This window comes from Xenopus laevis, chromosome 7S, assembly GCF_017654675.1.
Source record: "Xenopus laevis strain J_2021 chromosome 7S, Xenopus_laevis_v10.1, whole genome shotgun sequence".
In the NCBI taxonomy this organism is placed as follows: domain Eukaryota; kingdom Metazoa; phylum Chordata; class Amphibia; order Anura; family Pipidae; genus Xenopus; species Xenopus laevis.
The window spans coordinates 108,485,025-108,504,168 of record NC_054384.1 but is presented as its reverse complement, the minus strand read 5'-3'; the positions used below and the strand labels follow the sequence as shown (position 1 = coordinate 108,504,168).

General features: G+C 38.7%; 1 protein-coding gene across 1 annotated transcript; it reads left to right on the top strand.

Annotated features, from left to right (window-relative positions):
- Window positions 1–905: 905 nt before the first annotated feature.
- Window positions 906–11,726, top strand: LOC121396619 (phospholipase A2 inhibitor and Ly6/PLAUR domain-containing protein-like). Its single transcript, XM_041571739.1, has 5 exons — window positions 906–1,096; window positions 4,103–4,219; window positions 5,593–5,739; window positions 8,831–8,965; window positions 10,535–11,726. Exons 1-5 carry the CDS (start codon window positions 1,051–1,053, stop codon window positions 10,915–10,917), a joined length of 828 nt encoding a protein of 275 aa, XP_041427673.1. The 5' UTR covers window positions 906–1,050; the 3' UTR covers window positions 10,918–11,726.
- The last annotated feature ends 7,418 nt before the right edge of the window (window positions 11,727–19,144 follow it).

The following is a 19,144-nucleotide window of genomic DNA, read 5'->3' as shown; positions in this document are numbered from 1 at the left end:
TTTAATCCAACGATCGAAGGAATATCCTTCGATCAAAAAAAGTTAGCCAAGCCTATGGGGACCTTCCCCATAGGTTAACATTGACTTCGGTAGCTTTTAGATGGTGAACTAGGGGGTCGAAGTTTTTTTTAAAGAGACAGTACTTCGACTATCGAATGGTCGAATAGTCGAACGATTTTTACTACGAATCCTTCGATTCAAAGTTGTAGTCATAGTCGAAGGTCGAAGTAGCCCATTCAATGGTCGAAGTAGCCCAAAAAAAGTTTTTTACCTTCGAATCCTTCACTCGAAGTTAGTGAATCGGCCCCTATGTATTATTGTGGGTTTGGACTTACTAATAAAACTTGATCTTGAGCATCTGTGGTCAATTGAGTCTCACTACCAACATATCAAGCACCGTAAGCTACAAATGGCAGCTACCTGAACCAACAATAACCTTTTCTTTCAATACTGAGAGACACTTCTGAGTTAGAGTTCAAGTGAAATGTGCTAAACCAACAAAGTGTCCTGGAAAACATTCTTATGGGTTTACTGACTATGATTTGGTTCTAACCACCCCTTCTATAAAGAAAGTAATTTACAAAAAAGTAAAAATCAAAAGTAAAAAAAAAAAAGAAAAAGCTAAAAACCAAATAAAAGTCAATGTGATGCTACTAGAAAAATGGATGTCTCTTCCACTGATAACTCTCTGTCCTAGACTCAGGTCTATTTTGTCTTCTCACAAATCTGGACTTGATCCTGCAGTATCATTTAGTCTTCTCCTAATTGTTTTATATTTGCATTTACAAGGCCAAAACACATTATCTCTGTACAGCAACACATGATACCACGTGGCACCTCCTCAGTGCTCTGATGATTAGTCACATTGTCATGTAACACCAGTTTATTTGTACACATCTGAAGGTTGGTGATTATGAAGAAACCCAGAATTACATTAGAACCAGAATTGCTCTGGCTTGTTTATAACAGCTACACCTACAGCCAGAATCATTATTTAAACGTCTCTTTCAACCTGCATCCTCTCACTTCTGGCAGCATCACCTGCTAATAATGATATTCACAGTGGGGCTCCTGCTCTCCGTTCTTTTATCAACAGGTAAGAACTCATACTATTTCCATGAGGGATATTCATTTCGTTTTTATAGAACAATGATACTTTTGTAGACTGTATATTTTTTTCTGTCCAGGAACCCCGTTGATATTTTCCCAGTAGACTCATTTTTAAGGTCTGCCATTGAGAAGACTACAATTACCTACCTGCTGTTGGTCATATACTGTATCAGTCATTTCTCTATTTTGGGCTGCAGCTTTGAAGCCTGACACTCGTTGAGTCTCTCATGGCTTTCTTTTTAGTTTCAAGCCCAGGACTTTGGTTCCTTAGTATTAATTGGGTACAAAACACTACTATTCGTCCATTTCATGTCAAGGGGTAAAGTTTTCTGTAGGACACCAAGGAGATATGCATCCCATGCAAACTCTCTCTCTCTCTCTCTCTCTCTCTCTCTCTCTCTCTCTCTCTCTCTCTCTCTCTCTCCCTCTCTCTCTCTCTCTCTCTCTCTCCCTCTCGTCTCTCTCTCTCTCTCTCTCTCCCTCTCTCTCTCTCTCTCTCTCTCTCCCTCTCTCTCTCTCTCTCTCTCTCTCTCTCGCATCTAGCTTAGTTAAAGCAATGAGACCAGACGTTTATGTATTGGTGCAAAATGAACACTGTAATTAATTAAGGCGGAAATGTCACGGGTTGGGGTTTACATTAAACTAATTTGCTTTCACAAACAGCAAACTCCTTTTATTATTCACGTGCAGCTCCCAATGATCAATTGCTCTCACTTTCTCCAGCTATTAGCTTTGGAATCTCGATTATCTGACCTATAAATAGTTTCTCTATTAATGTACTATTATTACAATACATTAGATGCTTTTACTATTTATGATTTTCATTTGTCTCCCTCCTTTGTCTATATCCTGATATGTCTAGAGTCTTTTGTAAGTTTCTTCCTTTACTTGTTTCTCCAACAGCAGACACATAAAAAAAAAAAAGGCAAAATAATGAAGTTATGAGGAAAGACAGTATCAAGTTAGTGGTTATGTTTAGAGAACAGGCACTTATTAGGGGTCACAATTACAAGTACATTATAGCACGTAGAAACTATAGAAAAGAACAAAAGACCAGAGGCTCCTTATTTAGACAAGAGGAACAGAACTTGCAGATGAAGCAGCATAGGGGGTTCTTCACAGAGAGGGCAGTGAAGTTGGGAAATGACCTAACATAGTAAGTTAGGTTGAAAAAAGAAACTACATCCATCAAGTTCAACCTTTTAAGTCTATATATAACCTGCCTAACTGCCAGTTGATCCAGAGGAAGGCAAAAAACCCATCTGAAGCCTCTCCAATTTGCCTCAGAGGGGGAAAATTCCTTCCTGACTCCAAAATGTCAATGGGACCAGTCCCTGGATCAACTTGTACTATGAGCTATCTCCCATATCCCTGTATTCCCTCACTTGCTAAATACCATCCAACCCCTTCTTATACCTATCTAATGTATCAGCCTGTACCCCTGATTCACTTCCCAGCTCTCCCTGTAACACCCCTTTCCCTCCTCTAATCTCATTGGCTCCCTCCTGTCTGCTGGGAGGAGCTACTGGTGAATAAAGCATCCGACCCTTCCTTGTACCTATCTAATGTATCAGCCTGTACCCCTGATTCACTTCCCAGCTCTCCCTGTAACACCCCTTTCCCTCCTCTAATCTCATTGGCTCCCTCCTGTCTGCTGGGAGGAGCTACTGGTGAATAAAGCATCCGACCCTTCCTTGTACCTATCTAATGTATCAGCCTGTACCACTGATTCACTTCCCAGCTCTCCCTGTAACACCCCTTTCCCTCCTCTAATCTCATTGGCTCCCTCCTGTCTGCTGGGAGGAGCTACTGGTGAATAAAGCATCCGACCCTTCCTTGTACCTATCTAATGTATCAGCCTGTACCACTGATTCAGGGAGACAATTCCACATCTTCACAGCTCTCACTGTAACAAACCCCTTCCCAATATTTAGCTGGAACCTCTTTTCTTCTAATCGGAATGGGTGCCCACCTGGCAGTTAATGTTGTGTTGGCAATTGCTTGCACAAGCATACTATTCAAGGCTATTGTGGTCTCAAACAGTGATGGGCGAATGTATTCATGGCGAATTTGCACAAATCTCCGCTGGCGAATAAATTCGCGAAACGGCCGTGAAAATTCACTGGTGTCAAAAAAACGGATGCCGGCGCAAATTCGCCCATCACTAGTCTCAAAGTCTACAGTTTAATATAGGTACTGTATTTGAATACATACTGTATTTTTATATATGTTAGTGTATGGATAGATCTATATATGTTTATATGCATTTTTATCAATCAAGAGTTTTTTTAAGTGTAGAAATGCTGCGTCTGTTGTAGGCAATATGCAGATTTTTATAACAAACAGCCAAACCAGGAAATAAAAAAAGAAGGTGTCACTGTTTTACACAGCTGGTGCATTAAAGCCATCAGAAAACCTACACAAATGCTTATTTTCAATGTTCTACTAATGCTTTGCTCCCAAGGCAAAAAACGATTTGGATAAAACCAAGCCAAATGCAATGGATTTGCTCTTGACATATAGGACCTGCCTTGTATTTCTATCCAAACCTTGATGGAGGCTGCAAATACATGTTCTGGAGAACAGCATGGCACACTGTATAATAAAAAAAGTATAATCACTTGGTCCCTAGTACAATATGAGCTCAAAATGAGTCCGTGGTCTGAAATCTTGCAATATTAAAGCATTGCAGCCTGAGAAATTGGATTTGTGGTAATAAGTACAAACAAAAACAGAAAAAAATGAATTCTCAGACCTTTTAAAAAAAATAATGATGAAAACCGAATGAAATATGTTATAAAAGCTAATTACGAAAATAACTATTTTCCTGTTATTCGATTTAAAAAGGTCCTATATTGCTAAAATACATGTTTTTTTTTGATATTTAAAAAAATAAACCCTGCAATTTATGTTTTGCTGACATGCCTGCATATTTTTTATTTCTATCCAATTCATCTTGATTTTAACTGCCTTGTTTTTATTTTTTTTACAGTTTCTTCTCTTTCCTGCATAACTTGCTCTCAGAAAAACGCTACACTTTGCGAAGGAATTAGCATACTATGTCCTAATGAAACCCTTTGTGGCTCATTATTGTTATCCAAAACTACAGGTAATTTGGTGTTTATCAATGTTTAAAAAAAACCAGCAATTTTATCGTAAATGTATTTCACTTCACTTTAAGGGGCCGATTCACCAAGGGTCGAATATCGAGGGTTAATTAACCCTCGATATTCGACTGGGAATTAAAAGGATTATTCCTTCGAATCGAACGATTAAATCCTTCGAATCGAACGATTAAATCCTTCGAATCGAACGATTAAATCCTTCGAATCGAATGATTCGAAGGATTTTAATCCAACGATCGAAGGAATATCCTTCGATCAAAAAAATTTAGGAAAGCCTATGGGGACCTTCCCCATAGGCTAACATTGACTTCGGTAGCTTTTAGATGGCGAACTAGGGGGTCGAAGTTTTTTCTTAAAGAGACAGTACTTCGACTATCGAATGGTCGAATAGTCGAACGATTTTTAGTTCGAATCCTTCGATTCAAAGTCGTAGTCGTAGTCGAAGGTCGAAGTAGCCCATTCGATGGTCGAAGTAGCCCAAAAAATACTTCGAAATTCGAAGTTTTTTTACTTCGAATCCTTCACTCGAAGTTAGTGAATCGGCCCCTTACACTTGGCCATTAAGAGGGAACATGAAAGTCTGAAAGAAAGTTTTTGGCGATTGATGGGATGCTGAAAGCTGCCACAAGAGTTGGACATCAGTGATGAGTGGATTTGTCAAGTTTCGCTTCACTGCATCATTTTTGAAACTGCAAAAAAATCCGAGAAAAGGTGAAACAATTTTCAAAAAGCATTGAAGTCAATGGACATCAAATTTTTTTTACAACCAGCAATTTTTTCTCACGCCAAATGCATTAAAATCAACAGGCAACTTTTTTGACTCATCGACTTTTTTGTCTTAGCAACTTTTTTGTCGAAATGCATTAAAGTCAATGGGCATTTTTTCTGATGGCCAATTTTTTTTTGTCTCTGCAATAATTTTGTCTTGACAACTTTTTTGTTGCAGCGAATCCATGCCTGGCAACATTCACTCATCACCACTAGACATCCCTGAAATAATCAGCATATCTAACAATGGTTGCAATCTGTTTAATACTTATGGAACGGTTCCTCTCTAATTCTGGGGCTTTGGGCACGCTCTAGTGATGGGCGAATCTGACCTGTTTCAGTTCGCCACAAATTTGCGAAACAGCAAAAATTTGACAAAATGCATTGAAGTCTATGGGCATTAATTTTTTTTTTGTCACGGGATGCGGAGCGTCAGATTTTTTTGTTGCACAACAAAGTTTTTTCACCCATTGGATTCTATAGGCAACATTTTTGCTGAGTAAAATTTCACTCATCACGAGCAAGCACTGTTTCTGCCCCACCCTAAATATGGACCTGCCTAAATTTCCTCCTTATTTGTTGTTCTTAGATGGACGAACTCAATCGAATATTGCCAGAGGATGTTTCCAGCAAGAGCAGTGTGGGCAACCTATGATATTCCAATTTGCTAATGCCACATCCAAGCAGATCATCTCCTGTTGTTCCGAAGACGATTGCACTCCACTAGATGAGCTATGTAAGTGCCCCTGTGTTCTTTAAACAACAAGTTTTGTGTTGGTGTGGTACAGGCAGTCAGTAATAAGTTAACATAAAGGCCCATACATTACGACCCAAATTCACTAAGCGCCGAAGCGCCTAACGCTAGCGTCAATTCGCTAGCATTGAGCATTTTCGTTACTTCGCAAATTCACTAACGAACGCTGGCGTAAATTTGCTAGTGTTACTTCGCACCCTTACGCCTGGCGAATTTTCGCTACGGACGTAAGTACGCAAATTCACTAACGCGCACAGTATACTGAACGCTACCTTTTACGCCAGACTTCCTTCGCCACCTCAGACCAGGCGAAGCGCAATAGAGTAGATAGGGATTGCTTAAAAAAAAGGTAAAATTTTTTCTAAGTCCCAAAAAACGCTGGTGTTTTTTCTATATTATGGGTGATAGGCTGGAAAAGATCGAAACATTTTTTGGGGCTCCCCTCCTTCCCCCCTACATTTCCTGACTCATGGCACCTTAACTATACAGTGGGCACATGTGTAGGGCAAAATAAACATTTTATTTGCTGTTTTGAAGGTTTCCCAGGCATTTGTAGTGCTGATACGTATTCCTCCATTGAAATTTGAATTTGGCGCCGTATGCAAATGAACCATCGCTAGCGTAACTTCACTTCGCTTAGCGAATCAGCACTAGCGCAACTTCGCAACCTTACGCTACCCCTGTGCGCAACTTCGGATTTTAGTGACTTTGCAGAGCACTGGCGAAACTACGATTCTTAGTGAATTTGCCCCTACACTGGTACCGTGGTCCAATGCTGTCCATGTTGTGTTTCAGTAGTGCATTTCTGGCTCATGCTGGAATCAGTCAGCTAAGAGCGGGTGACATCTGTCGGGGACTCACAGCATGGTGTTGTTTGCAGCTCAAGTTAGGTTGAGAAGCTCACAAACAGATTATTAACTATATCAACAACTGTAGGAATAATATAACTATTTGAGAAACAGAGAAATCAGTGGAGGACGTCCTACAGTAGCCAGAGAGTGCTCCATCTATTATATTTAGTAATGTTTTACACAACTATAAATTTACTGTTTTTAACCCCAAAAAGTGCATTGTATGCAATTTTATAACATAGTTTATAAAAATAAACTGCTTTCGGCTAATTGAATTACATTTCAGGTGCTAATACAGGCATTGGACCTATTATCCGGCATCATTGGGACCTGGGGCTTTCCGGATAACGGGTCTTTCCTAATTTGGATCTTCACACCTTAAGACTATTAGAAAATCATATAAACATGAAATAAACCCAATAAGCTGGTTTTACTTCCAATAAGGATTAATTATATCTTAGTTGGGATCAAGTACAAGGAACTGTTTTCTTACTACACAGTATAAGGAAATCATTTTTAAAATTTTGGATTATTTGATTATAATGGAGTCTATGGGAGACGGCCTTTCTGTAATTTGGAACTTTCTGGATAACGGGTTTCCGGATAACTGATCCCATACCTGTATAGCCAAGATGCTATTTTTAAGAGAACTGCTAAAATAAATCTCTGCTCATCTTAAGGGAATGACAAGCCAGGTTGTTCTTGGATTGAAGCCCAATGAATCCGAGCAAGGCCCTCAGCCAGTTTATTTCATGACATGAAAACTTGATGTTCCTGTGGGAAAGTGCACTTAGTAATCTTCATTAATATTAATTAGATGTTTCATCACCTTTCCAGAACTTAAGGTGTTAAACATGTGGGTGTGGCAGACTCTTCTTGTATCTTGTTTTATACTCAAGGTGCCCATCTAACAACAATAGGGCTAAGATTTCTAACATTCAATAGCACTGTATTCATGAGAAGTGGGTGGGGGGAGACATGCCTCCCCTCCTGGCCCCAAACTTGTGCATCATTTCTTTCCCTCTAGCAGCCAAAAAAAATCATGTGCATTTCTGACTCTTTGTCCTACATCTTCCACTGGATTCAAAATTCCAAGGCCAGACCCTGGACACAAGTGCTTTTTAATTGAGCACTAGGACATGTGATTTTGCACCCCTTAGTTCTCTAGCATCTGTGGTCAAAGTAAATGACCTCTAATATGAGATGTACTGTTGGCCAACCTGGGCACAGTGTGGATCATATAGTAACGTCTTGCCCTTTTTAAGTATATGAGTGTACCATACAATAAACTTCTTGGTTTCTAATTCACCAATGGACCTTCCCAAAAGACAGAAGAATAGCTCTTGGGATTACAAGATATGAGGTTTAATCTTAAAGGCAACAGGACATATAAGGATTCTAGGCATTTAGTTGACAGGCAATACATCTATGGGTGGGTAATTGCTGCAAATTGCTCCTCATTGAGTTGAACATCAATATCTTGGGGCAGATGCCTTGTATTTCTTGTTGGCAAATGAGAAAATACAAAGCTGCTGGCACAAATACTCAAACTACAATGATGGTCCAAAGACTGGCCCAATTACATTTCTTGGAGACAAAAGTTAGTTCTTCTTCTGAAGAAAAATTGGAAACAGTTTCATGGTGTATGTAGGAATTATCTGAGAAACTTTTATGAAAGTGTCTTGACAGTAGCTACCATGCATCCCTTTAACTGACTCCAGCAAGCCAGATACAACTTCAGGAAATGTAGGTTTACTATTAGTATCACTAGCCTCACCAAAATATCTAAATGTGTTTCATTGGATTTATTTAGGCTGTTGTGATTATGGGCAAGTTTAGATTCTGAATTGACTACCCAACAGTGCCTCCCTGCCCTGCTGGATGTTTCTTTTCTACCTAGACAGACTAACTGTGGCTCTCCAGGTGTCGATGAATAATTTACCAAGGGCCCAAGACATATAGGGGTGCAGCTCCGGCATTTACACCAACCATCAGTGGTACCCAGCCGCCCAATAACCTGCTTCCAATGCTATTAGTACTGTCCCCTATACCCAGATAGCAATGTACTGGGCTTCACTATATCTGAACAATATAATCACTGTGCAATAGACCCCCAGCTATTTGTAAACTTGATTGTCAAATAAGCAAAGTGAATATAATGTATTCTTTACATAGAAAAGCTAAACATCTGATGTTTGATGGTCAATCCTTCTTGCTTACAGTACCAGTTGATATAAACGAGCCCAATGGAATGACTTGTCCAACCTGTTTCTCCACACAACCTAATGGCTGTTTTGCCGAGGAGTCGATAAATTGCGCCGGGGAAGAGACCCAATGCGCCTCTGTTACACTGTCAGGTAAATACAAAATAACTGCAGCCAATAGTAACATAGAAATCACATAGGTCTGCTGGTCAGAGGACAATGCAGGCCCTTTGCTGGTGTGACATGGATAAAGGAATATTGAAAGAATAATTTAGCATTTTAAAGTGACAGTAAAATGGAAATCCCTTCTACATGTCCCATTTTATATTGGTTTTTGATATATTTGATTACTAAACATATCTAGATTTCATAAAATCATAATAAAACGGGTGCCAAATTGTACTATTTACCTCTTCAGAGTTGAAGATCTGGCAGTAATGTGAACAACGGGTTTTTATAAAGGACTTCAGGAAAACGTTATCTCTGTATAATGATCTGCTCTTAATCTTTTGTTTGTTTCTACAGAGGCTGCTCAGTGGGCTGATTGGCTTGTTTCATTTTAATCCTTGAGATCAGGGAGTTAAATTTCGACCCTGTTTAGACTAATGAATAACCAAAAAGATAGAAATTCCCTAATGAAATGAATATACAAAAAAGCCCTGTTGATTGAACCAAGGCCTTGCTAAAAATATTCTATATCTACAGAGTGGTCCAGAATCACCTTTATTTGTAGTTAAAGGGATCCTGTCATGGGAAAACATGTTTTTTTCAAAATGAATCAGTTAATAGTGCTGCTCCAGCAGAATTCTGCACTGAAATCCATTTCTCAAAAGAGCAAACAGATTTTTTTATATTCAATTTTGAAATCTGACATGGGGCTAGACATTTTGTCAATTTCCCAGCTGCCCCAAGTCATGTGACTTGTGCCTGCACTTTAGGAGAGAAATGCTTTCTGGCAGGCTGCTGTTTTTCCTTCTCAATGTAACTGAATGTGTCTCAGTGGGACCTGGATTTTACTATTGAGTGTTGTTCTTAGATCTACCAGGCAGCTGTTATCTTGTGTTAGGGAGCTGTTATCTGGTTACCTTCCCATTGTTCTGTTGTTTGGCTGCTGGGGGGGGAAGGGAGGGGGTGATATCACTCTAACTTGCAGTACAGCAGTAAAGAGTGATTGAAGTTTATCAGAGCACAAGTCACATGACTTGGGGCAGCTGGGAAATTGACAATATGTCTAGCCCCATGTCAGATTTCAAAATTGAATATAAAAAAATCTGTTTGCTCTTTTGAGAAATGGATTTCAGTGCAGAATTCTGCTGGAGCAGCACTATTAACTGATGTGTTTTGAAAAAAATGTTTTTTTCCCATGACAGTATCCCTTTAATAGCAAACTCTGAATACTGTGTATACCGCTATCAAACTGGAAAGATGGCAACAACTTCTCTACTGCTGCTAATATCAAACCTAGATTTAACAGTTTAGAGACACAGTGGAGCTCATTTGTTATCCCCCTGGGCAGAAGTATAAGAGCACTAATGGGTGCAAAAGCCAATGTCTTGTATGAGATTCATTAGGGGGTTGGAGGGGGGAACCAATGGGCCACGCCCTACCTGTTCTTGATGATATTTAAGACTTTAGAACAAATTTGGCCATAGTACTATTTGCATTAAAGCTCAAGTATTAACAATGTATTAACAAAATATTTCCTATGTTTTTTATTGGCAGGACCCTTAACAGGAGAAGTCTCATTTCAGGGTTGCTCCGATGACAATCTCTGCTCATACGGCAATTACAATCTGAGTGCCATAACCAGCACCATTGTCTGCTCCAATACTACTGACAATACTACTGACAATACTACAGACAATACTACTAACAATGGAACCAACACTGGAATCCCAACAAGCAATTCTACAGCCACCATTGGAAACACAACCGGATCTTCTGATACCAATAATACCGTTGAATATACAACTAACGCTCCTTTTACTATTAATAGTGATATTAAGGATGTCAGTGAAAATGCTGGAAGTGGTTGCAGTAGATTTCAGGGTCACTTTTTATTGTCAGTAGCTGCTCTTTTTGTACTAATGAACCTAATATCTTAAACACAGTCGGGGTCATGAATAATGCTCTAAGGTGGGTACATTAACTGGCCATGTAGCATCCAATCCAAAAAATTGATTTAATGAATATATCTTAGACCAGTCAACGCTATGTTAACTACTAATTGTTTTTATATTAGTTGCTACAATGGGGCCAATTCTACCAAATTTTCTATAATTATATCAAGTTAAAACCACTGTTCCTCTACAGAAAAATGATGCATGTTCTTTAGGGGCAAATTCAGATGTTTTATAAGGTTATTCCACTTTCTGTAAATCCTGTGACATCGTTATGTCAACATCTTATATTTGAGATGGATTATAGGTGTCTATGAAGATTCTCATTAATCCAGGTCATGATATACATTATCTAGTAGAATTAAGTCAAAGGCAACTGGATCTAAATTCAAATTTAATTTGAGTTTTTTTAACTATAAAATCCGAATTTTTTGTGAAAAAAAACTGAATTTTTTGGAGATTTATAATACCACGAGGATGAGAAAAAGTCAGAATTCGACAATCTCAGACCTGCTGTGGTTGTAAATAAGTCAAAAGGAGAGGTTCCTATACTATTTGGAAGTTTCTGTGGTCTGCGCTGGAATTAGCCAGAAAATTCAACTATTTCGGGCTTTTCGGGGGAAAAAATCTGAAAAAATAAGAACTTTTCATGAAAGAGCATGAAAAAATTCAGCAACTCGGGAATTCTTTTTAAAAAAAACAAACCACCATATGATTCAGAGTTTCACTTGATTTTATTAAGTTTTTCCCCAATCCCTTTAAATTGTGTTTTTTTAATAAAAAAATAAGGTCAAATTGTGGATTCTTGTTTGGTTGGACTTTTTATTTGAAAAAATATATACTCGAGTATAAGCCGAGTTTTTCGGCATCCAAAATGTGCTAAAAAAGTCTACCTTGGCTTATACTCGAGTTAGTGGGCAGTTGCTGAGATTGCAGTCACTTTTAATCATTCCTATACCAACAGTTCGCTTGGGGAGAGACTGCAATATCACACAGCGCCCTCTGTTGGTTATATGAAAGAATAACAGTGACTGCAATATCACACAGCGCCCTCTGTTGGTTATATGAAAGAATAACAGTGACTGCAATATCACACAGCGCCCTCTGTTGGTTATATGAAAGAATAACAGTGATGGCAATATCACACAGCGCCCTCTGTTGGTTATATGAAAGAATAACAGTGACTGCAATATCACACAGCACCCTCTGTTGGTTATACAAAAGATTAACAGTGATGGCAATATCACACAGCACCCTCTGTTGGTTATATGAAAGAATAACAGTGACGGCAATATCACACAGCACCCTCTGTTGGTTATATGAAAGAATAACAGTGATGGCAATATCACACAGCACCCTCTGCACATGGTAGTGGGACAGTGGGACAATGCACACAGTAATCCGTTTGGCAATTCTCTGTCACCATCAACTTTGCAAAGAAGTCCGGTTGATCGCTGGGGGGTGTCTTTGGCGGAATGTGCGCTGCTGGGAGACAGGGCTGTAGTTGTGTCTAGGCTTATGCTCGAGTCAATACGTTTTCCCAGTTTTCGTAGGTAAAATTAGCTACCTCGGCTTATACGGTAAATTTGTGATAAATAACCCCCTTAAAGTTTTTCCTTGAAAAGTTTCACCACCACTTCAGTAGAACTCAAGAAGCATGCGTGGTGAAACGTTTTCAAGAAAAACTCACATTTTAAGGACGTGCTGGTAAACTGCTGTAAGGCGAATATTATTATTTAATGTTTCATGTGGCAGTTTGCATGAGGATCTGTCAGGGTCACAATATTTTTTGGATTTAATTGGAGCTGCTCATTAACAGAACGGCACCTTTACTAAAAATCCCCTATATGCGGCTCCCTACTATAGTTTATATAAACAAGCTGCTGTGTAGCCATGGCTGCCCCCGTGGCTACACAGAAGCTTGTTTATATAAACTATAGTAGTACTTATCTGTTATCTACTGTGTATCCTGTGCTTGAATGGCTGCCCCCGTGGCTACACAGCAGCTTGTTTATATAAACTATAGTAGTACTTATCTATTATCTACTGTGTATCCTGTGCTTGAATGGCTGCCCCCATGGCTACACAGCAGCTTGTTTATATAAACTATAGTAGTACTTATCTGTTATCTACTGTGTATCCTGTGCTTGAATGGCTGCCCCCGTCGCTACACAGCAGCTTGTTTATATAAACTATAGTAGTACTTATCTGTTATCTACTGTGTATCCTGTGCTTGAATGGCTGCCCCCATGGCTACACAGCAGCTTGTTTATATAAACTATAGTAGTACTTATCTATTATCTACTGTGTATCCTGTGCTTGAATGGCTGTGTAACATTCACAGCGGGAAACCGCTGCAACAGGAGTTAAATTCACACTTGATAGCGCGTGTGGTGGAAGCCCAGGGAAAAAGCCACAAATACTTGAAGCAGGCATGATGAAATATACAGGATTTAATGGAACTGAAGCAAAACAGGAACAGGTCAAAAATAAAAAGTCTTTACCAGGCAGGCAATGAAAAGCTGGAACAAAAACACAGGAACAATATTCAGGAACTTAGAACATCCAGGAACAGATTCAGGAACAAAACCAAACAGATTCAGATTCAGATTCAAACATATACAAGGTTTTCAAGGATTAGGTCAGGAACAAACAGAATACATTCAATGACTCAGCCCTGAGCAGGGCGTGGTTTATAAAGGGCAACTGATTAGAAAACACAAAACACATGAGAGTAACAAGAAGGGAGGAGACCAGGGAGTAGACAAAGTGGAAACATAACAAGATACAGGATCACTATAACAGGATCAGAACGAACCCCAAGAGCCTCCAGTGGCTCACTTGGTAAGTGCACCGACTGTGCACTTAAAGTCCAGCATTCCCAAGTGTTCAAATCCCAGATGGTCCTTACGGGCTGGCCGCACAGCAGCTTGTTTATATAAACTATAGTAGTACTTATCTGTTATCTACTGTGTATCCTGTGCTTGAATGGCTGCCCCGATGGCTACACAGCAGCTTGTTTATATAAACTATAGTAGTACTTATCTGTTATCTACTGTGTATCCTGTGCTTGAATGGCTGCCCCCATGGCTACACAGCAGCTTGTTTATATAAACTATAGTAGTACTTATCTGTTATCTACTGTGTATCCTGTGCTTGAATGGCTGCCCCCATGGCTACACAGCAGCTTGTTTATATAAACTATAGTAGTACTTATCTGTTATCTACTGTGTATCCTGTGCTTGAATGGCTGCCCCCATGGCTACACAGCAGCTTGTTTATATAAACTATAGTAGTACTTATCTGTTATCTACTGTGTATCCTGTGCTTGAATGGCTGCCCCCATGGCTACACAGCAGCTTGTTTATATAAACTATAGTAGTACTTATCTGTTATCTACTGTGTATCTTGTGCTTGAATGGCTGCCCCCATGGCTACACAGCAGCTTGTTTATATAAACTATAGTAGTACTCATTGTTTTCATACTCATCAATTCTCATAACTTCTGAATGCGGAGCTAATGAGAGACCTTCTATGAGTTTATCCATAGGGAGGCTCCAAATCTCACATGTAAACAGGAAAGGATTGCACACTCAAATTACAGAAATTAAATAATAGATTTATTGCATGAGGAAAAAAAGAAACATTTACAAAAATTACAGAAATCAAAAGTAAGCCCAACGCGTTTCGACCATTTTGGTCTTCCTCAGGGGCAAAAATAACGAAAAAAACAAGAAAAAAAGAAAAATTCTGTAATTTTTGTACATTTTTCTTTTTTCCTCATGTAATAAATATATTATTTAATTTCTGTAAATTGAGTGTGCAATCCTTTCCTGATTGGTTACATATTCTAAAATTTGAGATGGATTAAAGCCTTGAGGTAAAGTCCTGCGCAGAACCAATTGTTGAGACCCAGACCCGACACAAATCCGCATATTTACCCGCTTGGATCCACTACCGCCCCTCAACAAAAATTCACCACGGGCGAAATGTCACCAACGCCCATTAAAGTCTATGGGCGTCAAAAAAATTTTGTGGCGCGACTTTTTTTTTTTACGCACGTCTTTTTTTTTAACAAGGCGAAAAAATTCACCTTACCCGCCAGCCACCCTAAAAAGGAAGTGCTGTTGCGGCAAACCGGAAGACAAAAAAAGTTTTTTCAAATTTTAAAACTAGTAAAATATAAGATAAGAAAAATATATGTGGCCCACAACCTGACCAGCGACCCACATCTATACCCGCACCTGAAAATCCTACCCTCATCCCGCAAGGTACCCACTTTTTTTGTGGGTAACCCACGGGTACCCGACCGCTCCAGGGCAATTCTGGGGCTGCTGTTGGCTCAGGCCCCCACCCTGCTCCGTGTTTAAAATCAGCGTCAGAGTTGGTCACAGGGGGGCAGCAATGAGTTCAATAGTGATCTCTGCACCAACAGAGCCGCATCTCCAAGATAAAACCTGGAAGTTCTTAAAGTTACAAGAAGCAGCATATTATCTTTTCATTACTGTAGGACACTCATTTTTTTGGTGTTACTGTTCCTTTAAGTTTACTAGAAAATCATGTAAACATTAAATAAACCCAATAGGTTGGTTTTGCTTCCAATAAGGATTCATTGTACAGGTATGGGATCTGTTATCCAGAAACCTGTTATCCAGAAACTTCCAAATTACAGAAAGGCCATCTCCCATAGATTCTATTATAATCAACCTGGAAATTGGGCTCTTAAAGTTACAGGAGGCGTCTTTTTACTGCCCTTGTAACTAACTGCTCACTGCCAGTTCTCACCTTGCCTCATGTCAGGAGCGGCCCTTATGGGCACACAGTATATAATGAGAAGACAGGGCAGAGACTGTGACTAATGCCTTTGGAACACCTTTCTTAAGTAATGTTTTACCAAATCTAATTACTTCCCAAATGCTCTCAGGCATTTATTTACCAGAATATTACTGTATAATTACTGTATAATCATTTGTCATCAAATCAGGTACTTCATTACCCAACAATCCTGCTGGGTTTATTTAGGGGCAGATTTATCAAAGGTCGAGGTGAATTTTCGAATTAAAAAAAAATTCGAGCTATTTTTTGTGTACTTCAACTAGAATTTGAAAATTCGAATATAGACTATCGACCATTTGCATCTTACACCTGCCAAATTGCTGTTTTAGCCTATGGGGGACCTCCTAGAACCAATTTGGAGTCAATTGGTGGACTTTGAAAAGTCTACATTTTTTTTTTTTGGTAAAAACTTTGAATCAAATGCGATAGGATGAGCTTTTCCTTCGATTCGGCCGAATACGCACCTGTTCGATCGAAAATGGACCTATTCGACCAAAAAATTCGACATGAATTCGAATTTCGAAGTTTTTTCTATTCGAAATCTGACCCTTGATAATTATGCCCCTTAATGTATAAGTCACATTAAGTGGGTTAAGGGAGTTATTTATTAAAGTCCAAATGCTAAAAACTCAAAAATTCGAGTTCTTTTAACAATGAAATTCGAATTTTTAGTGGAAAAAAACTCTTAAATTTATTGAGGATAAAAAAGTCAGAATTCGACATCTCAGATCTGCCAAGGTTGTATATAAGTCAATGAGAGAGGTCCCTATACTATTTGGAGTTTCTGTGGTCTGCGATGGAATTAGCCGGAAAATCCAACTAAAAAAAAAGCCAGAAAAAGTTGAGCAAAAGAAAAAACTCATACAATTCAGATTTTCGCTCGATTTTTCATGTTTGTCCACAATCCAATTAAATTGTGCTTTTTTCATAATAAATAAACTGAAATCATGGATTCTAGTTTGGTTTGACTTTTTAATTAATATAAAAATTGAAAAGAATTTTAAAAAAAAATTGTATTTTGATAAATATGCCCCTAAAAGTATGGAGATCCAAATCATGGAAAGAGCTGTTATCCCCAAGTCCCAAGCATTCTGGATAACAAGTCCCAATATGTGTATTTTAGTTGGGATCAAGTACAAGGTACTGTTTTATTACTACAGAGAAAAAGGAAATCGTTTTAAAAAATTTGTATTTTTAGGATAAATTGGATAACGGTTTATCCAGAAAGTTCCGAACTACAGGAAGGGCACCTCTCATAGACTGTATTTAACGCAAATAATTTAAATTGTTAAAAATGATTTCCTTTTTCTGTGTAATAATAAAACAGTAGTTTGTACTTGATCCCAACTAGGAGATAATTAATCCTTATTGGAAGAAAAAACTGCTTATTGGATTTATTTAACATTATAATGTTTTTTTTCAAGTAGAATTAAAGTAGGGAGATCCAAATTACAGATTTCTTATCTGGTCCCAAGCATTCTGGATAACAGGTCCCAGACATGTTATTGAATTATTTGAATTGAAGAGCTTATTATTCATATAAAATAAATGGAAGCAGCAGAACAAGATGAGCGGGTCTGTAACTGGAACATGAAAATGACTAGAAGGAAAAACAAGGAGAGTCTGGGACTTTCTCAGATTTTTCTAGAGACTGGGTGTGTCACATTAAAGGAAGCCAATAATAACAGCAACTCAAGCCAGACAAGACTATTTAAATGTGCTGATTTTATAGCAAAGTGTATCAAACAATAAATACACAAGTAGTATCTTATTATCTATTTTGACCACCAAAATAAGACTATGAAATCATACTCTTATTGTCTCTGATTTAAAGGATAAGTAAACCTTTAAAATAAGTGAATGTAAAACTGATGGCGGGGGGTTATTCTAAGCATTTTTTAAATTTACATTCATTGTTTATTTTGTTTTTATTCCAAGATATTAAGGGATACATGTGCTGTTAATATGAATGAATTTTGTTACAACAGCGCCACCTGCTGGTCAGTTTCCCACCAGTCTGACCAGCAAGTAGTCAAGGAAGTTGTCAGGAGAAAGAAAGAGGCTGATGTTCTTCTGCTTAGGAATAAAAAAAACCTTTCTCAAGTCTTTCCTAAGCAGAAGAAAATCAGAGCAGCCTCTTTCTGCGCCTTTTTCTCTTTTATTCTTTGTCTGGATTGGTTTCTGTGATTTTGGAATATGTCTATAGGTGGCGCTGTGTAGAATAGGATAAAGCTGTATGAGCGTGTGTAGATCAGTAACTTGAAAAAAGGCCGTGCCTGGGCCTGAAACATTGTTTGTTGTCAGAGATCTGAACCATGATTCCAATAAAGGCTTTTTAAACTGTGATTCCAATCACTATTATCCAAGCCAGTTGAAAACTTTACACGGGCACCTGTTTTTTTCTTTTTAGGGCAGAGACACACACTCAGATTTGGGGAGATTAGTCTCCCAGCAACAAATCTCCTCCTCTTCGGGGCGAGTAATCCATGAACTGCCTCCCGCAGGCGATTTACATTCTAGCAATTCTGGCAATTGGTGTGCTTCATTTTCCAAAGTCGCCCAAAGTTGCCTCATGAGGCAACTTCGGGTGACTTCGGAAAACAAAGCGATCCAAGTGCCATCCTAACGGCGATTTAGATTCTATCCAGCGGGAGGCAGTTTGGGGATAGTAGTACCCCCTGAAGAAGAGGCGTTTTATCGCTGGGCGACTAAATCTCCCCGAATCTGAGTGCGTGTCTCTACCCTAAAGGAGCTTGGTGAGTGCTGACCTTTTGCATTATTACGGTGTATTTGGAGTCATGTGATTACTATAGGTTTCAAAAAGCTCTTGTGTCTTGATTTTGTAACCGTTTTTACTGAAAATGTTTAAGTTACGTGCACAACCTACTTAAGGTGACAACAAACCATTTGTTTGATTCAGTTGATGGTAGATGAGATTCTTGAACAGGTAATAATTTCCTAAAAAAGTCAAATGAATTATCTATGTCGGGCAGGGAAGTTTTAGGCTTGGTCGGCCAAAACAATCCTAATTTTAAATTTCTCTTTTTGTGGATGTCGATTCCCACAGAGGTTAAGGATTGGCCGGTAGTGGGTTATTTTGCTCTCCTTCTCCCGTGGATCCATATTTACAGTGTATACTCTCTAATTTACCATAACTAATGTACCCGACATCATTAAAAAAAACACCAAAGAACCAAAGACTATATACTGTACATCCTCTGGATTGTGCCACGGTTCTCTATAATTTTCTTCAGTAATTTTCATTACTCTTGGGGGGTTATTTACTAAACTCCAGTCGGGCTTTTTTGGTGCAAAATTAGAATTTTTCAGTCTTTGTTTAAAAACTTTTTCGAGGTTTATTAAAGTCCGATGCAGC

Bases quoted from the DNA above. Each gene is read 5' to 3' on its own strand.
- LOC121396619 (XM_041571739.1), top strand. From the start codon at position 1,051: ATGATATTCACAGTGGGGCTCCTGCTCTCCGTTCTTTTATCAACAG. The intron at 4,220-5,592 runs GTAATTTGGTGT...TGTTGTTCTTAG, and splicing joins ATTGTTATCCAAAACTACAG to ATGGACGAACTCAATCGAAT. The intron at 8,966-10,534 runs GTAAATACAAAA...TTTTATTGGCAG, and splicing joins CGCCTCTGTTACACTGTCAG to GACCCTTAACAGGAGAAGTC.